At 46.1% G+C, this 4347-nt stretch overlaps 1 protein-coding gene across 1 annotated transcript; it reads left to right on the top strand.

The window, feature by feature from the left end:
- Positions 1–3970, top strand: LOC129737641 (uncharacterized). Its single transcript, XM_055728801.1, has 4 exons — positions 1–2617; positions 2765–3058; positions 3129–3343; positions 3677–3970. Exons 1-4 carry the CDS (start codon positions 1–3, stop codon positions 3968–3970), a joined length of 3420 nt encoding a protein of 1139 aa, XP_055584776.1.
- The last annotated feature ends 377 nt before the right edge of the window (positions 3971–4347 follow it).

The following is a 4347-nucleotide window of genomic DNA, read 5'->3' as shown; positions in this document are numbered from 1 at the left end:
ATGGCGACACCTCTCTGTAAAGTAAATCCATCGATCCATTGTGGCTTTAGCCCAGCCGAAAATTTAGTTCGCCTTCAGCGTTGCCTTAAGGGCCCCGCTTTAGAAGCTGTCCGAAGCGATTTGCTTCAGCCAGAGTGTGTTCCCCAAATTATGGAAACCCTTCGCTTCGTTTATGGACGGCCCGAATTGCTGTTAGAGGAACTTCTGGAAAAAATTCGTGGAATTCCAGCTCCAAAACCGGATCGTCTTGAGACTTTGGTCGATTATGGTGTGGCCGTTAAAAGTTTGAGTGGCCATCTAGAAGCCGCCCATCTGCATGAACATCTCTCAAATCCCACTCTGTTATCCGAACTCGTCAATCGATTACCCGCGCATGTGATGTATGATTGGGCAAAACATTGCAAAGGTTTGAGCGAAGTGAATCTAAAAACATTTGGTGCCTTCATGAATAACGTAGCGCGAACAGTGAGTCAAGTTTGTCCGAGCAGTGGAGTAGCAGTGAAGAAGGAGACAAATAAAATAAAACGTGGCACAGTTCATGCGCACACGGAGCTGCCACCGGAACGATACCATCCGGGAAAAAGATGTCCGAAATGTGCTGGTCAACACTATCTGAGGGATTGCGAAGATTTCATATTGTCCAATATAGAAGAGCGCTGGAACTTAATCAACTCTGCACAGATATGTCGTATCTGTCTTTTTGCCCATGGGAAGAGATCGTGTCGAAGCCAAAACAAATGTGGGATTTCCGGTTGCAACTATCGCCATCATACCCTTCTCCACACCCCCTCTTCCTCTCCGAATCCGCCGCATCCTTCGTCGACAGTTAGAGATTCAGGCCGATCACAATCAGGAATGCAGAACCAAACTCCTATTACCGTTCAACCAGCTTCCTCTGGCGAAATACTGTCTCATAGAAGTTCGGAACGTGGGAGTCTATTTCGAATAATTCCTATCACAGTGTACGGTAACGGAAAGTCCATCGACACCGTTGCTTTCATCGATGAAGGATCGTCCCTCACGCTGATTGAGGAATCACTTGTCAACGAATTGAACATTAAAGGGACTCCTCAAGCACTCTGCCTTCAGTGGACCGGCAATATGTCACGCATAGAAAAGGATTCTGAAATTGTCGATCTTGTGATTTCCGGAATAAACCAGCAGAAAACCAACATGAAAGAAACGCGTACGGTTAAACGATTGTCATTGCCGACACAAACGTTGGATTATGAATACTTAGCAAACAAATATCGACATCTTAAAGGACTCCCGGTGGGGAGCTACGTCAATGCAGTCCCTCGGATCTTGATCGGCGTGAACAACCTTCATCTGACCGTGCCATTGAGAGTCAAGGAAGGGCAATCGGATGAACCAAAGGCTGCGAAAACTCGCTTGGGCTGGTGCATCTACGGTGGAGCTAAAAGTGAATCAAATATCCCGTCTATTAGCTTTCACGCTTGTGAATGTTTGAAAGATGAAACTCTTCACTCGATGGTGCATAATTTCATCTCACAAGAAGATGCAGGATTGACAACGGAAATTACCTTAGAATCCGAAGCAGATAAAAGAGCCCGTTCCATCTTGGAAGAAACAACACACAGAATAGGTGAAAGATTCTCAACTCGACTTCTTTGGCGTTTCGATGAGTTCGAACTACCCGATAGCTACCCAATGGCGGTGAAACGCATGGAATGCCTGGAACGTAAAATGGCTAAGAATCCACGTCTACTAGAAAATTTAAAGAAACAATTAGAAGATTACCAGGCAAAGGGTTATGCGCATTTAGCGACAGAAACGGAGCTAAGGAACTCTGATCCAAGACGCACATGGTATTTACCACTAGGTGTGGTCGTAAACCCTAAAAAACCGGAGAAGGTGAGAATGATTTGGGACGCTTCCGCTACAGTTAACGGAATATCCTTGAATACCATGTTACTTAAAGGGCCTGATGAACTGATTCCACTTCCCTGGATCCTATTCCGCTTTCGCCAGTATCCAGTTGCCGTGACAGCAGACATATCCGAAATGTTTCACCAAATCATGATCGATCCGGTAGATCAGCAAGCTCAACGTTTCCTATGGAGATCAGATCCTCGAAGTTCACCCGAAATCTACGTGATGAACGTAGCCACCTTCGGAGCGACGTGTTCACCAGCAGCCGCCCAGTTCGTCAAGAACAAGAACGCTAGAGAATTTCGAAATAGTTACCCTAGAGCCGTTGAAGGAATTACTCAGCGACATTACGTCGATGACTACGCGGACAGTTTCGAGACATCTGAAGAGGCTACAAGAGTGTCTTCGGAAGTTCGGTTGATTCATGCAGCTGGTGGCTTCAACATACGAGGTTGGCGGTCTAATGATACAAATGTACTTGTGAGCTTAGGAGAGAATACGACTCAACAACCCAAAACCCTAGATCTTGAGTTACGGAGCTACGAACGCGTTCTTGGAATGCACTGGCTACCTGAAGAAGATGTTTTGGGGTACCCTACAACACTTCCGCAAGAACTCCATGACATAATTAAGCTGAGAAACCGACCAACAAAGCGTCAAGTTCTACGTTGCCTCATGAGTTTTTTCGACCCGCTCGGTTTGTTGGCGGCCTTTATTCTACATGGTAAAGTGTTGCTTCAGGACATTTGGCGCTCAGGGATTGAATGAGACGAGGTGATCGTGGATGAGGCTTTCGAAAAGTGGCAACGGTGGACAGATCAATTCGAACACGTATCTAAGCTTCGGATTCCACGCTGTTATTTCGATAAAGTGACCAGAGTCCACTATCAACAAATGGAGCTACACATCTTTGTAGATGCCAGCGAGGATGCCTATGCTGCAGCCGGTTACTTTCGTATCCCCAGCGGTCCTGGCATGTTTGAATGTACTCTTGTAGCGGCCAAAACTAAGGTCGCTCCGCTAAAACACTGGTCTATCCCGCGATTAGAACTGCAAGCTGCTGTAACAGGAGCGCGTCTGAGGAAGTTCATTTCCGATGGTCATTCAGTCGTAGCACAGCGTGTTGTATATTGGTCAGATTCAAGTACGGTACGTGGCATGCCGTGTAGGAGAAATCTTATCGTCGACAAAGGTGTCAGAATGGCGATGGGTGCCATCACGATTCAACGTTGCAGATCACGCTACTAAATGGGGACAAGGACCTCCACTCTGGTCGGACGATACTTGGTTCAAAGGCCCGAACTTTCTGTGGGGACCAGAAGAGGACTGGCCACAACCAAAGACTCCGAAAACGACAACCGAAGAACTTAGAGTTTCGTGTGTGCATTCTGCAGTTGTTGCTATGGAGTCCGTAGTTACCTTCACTAACTTCTCAAAATGGGAACGCCTGGTACGAACGATGGCATACGTCTACCGGTACGGTAATTATTATTTGCGTTTATTTGAAAACAGATATAGTGGATTTCTTAGTCAAGAAGAGATCAGCGCAGGAGAAAATGCAATTTTCCGTTTGTGCCAACAGCAATGTTTTTTAGAAGAGTTTGAAATTTTAAAACGCAATCAAAAGTTACCGCTACAGACTAAAACCGCCATACCTAAGAACAGCTTTCTCTATAAACACTCTCCATACTTGGACGAAAAAGGCGTGATTCGGGCAGATAGTAGATTCGGAGCAGCAAAAAATCTAGCGATAAATTTCAAATTTCCTGTTATTTTACCCAAGGATCACTACGTAACCGAACTGATTATAGACTATTATCACAGGAAATACCACCATTGTAACGCGGAGACAGTCGTCAACGAAATTCGTCAATACTTCATCGTTGCACAGCTAAGACCAACCGTAAAGAAAATAGCCCGAAGATGCCAACATTGTAAAGTCTACCGACCACAACCTCAAACTCCTCGGATGGCTCCCTTACCGGAAGCTAGACTGGCTTCGTTTATCCGTCCATTTAGCTACGTTGGACTAGATCTGTTCGGGCCATTGTTTGTAAAAGTCGGAGAAGTTCGGTGAAGCGATGGGTGTCTCTCTTCACATGCTTGACAATTCGCGCTGTACATGTTGAGATAGTGCACAGTCTTAACACAGAATCGTGTATAATGAGCATAAGAAGGTTCATCGGCAGACGCGGAGCACCAGTAGAAATCCATTCGGATAATGGTACGAACTTTCGTGGCGCGGATAACATCCTCAAGAAGCAAATCGAACAGATGCATTTGAACATGGCATCCACCTTCACGAATGCACGCACGAAATGGGTTTTTATACCTCCTGGAACTCCTCACATGGGCGGATGCTGGGAGCGCATGGTACGCTCTGTTAAAACAGCCCTGGACGCGAGCATTTGCGCTGGACGTAAGCTTGATGACGAAGCGCTGTACACACTATTG

Source organism: Uranotaenia lowii, chromosome 1 (assembly GCF_029784155.1).
Source record: "Uranotaenia lowii strain MFRU-FL chromosome 1, ASM2978415v1, whole genome shotgun sequence".
Taxonomy (NCBI): domain Eukaryota; kingdom Metazoa; phylum Arthropoda; class Insecta; order Diptera; family Culicidae; genus Uranotaenia; species Uranotaenia lowii.
The sequence above is the reverse complement of the archived record's forward strand: the minus strand, read 5'-3'. Positions and strand labels throughout refer to the sequence as shown.

Excerpts from the sequence above, each read along its gene's own strand:
- LOC129737641 (XM_055728801.1), top strand. The coding sequence starts at position 1 with ATGGCGACACCTCTCTGTAAAGTAAATCCATCGATCCATTGTGGCTTT. Across the intron at positions 2,618-2,764 it reads GGCGGCCTTTATTCTACATG|TGACCAGAGTCCACTATCAA; the intron begins GTAAAGTGTTGC and ends ATTTCGATAAAG. Across the intron at positions 3,344-3,676 it reads TCTCAAAATGGGAACGCCTG|GATCACTACGTAACCGAACT; the intron begins GTACGAACGATG and ends ATTTTACCCAAG.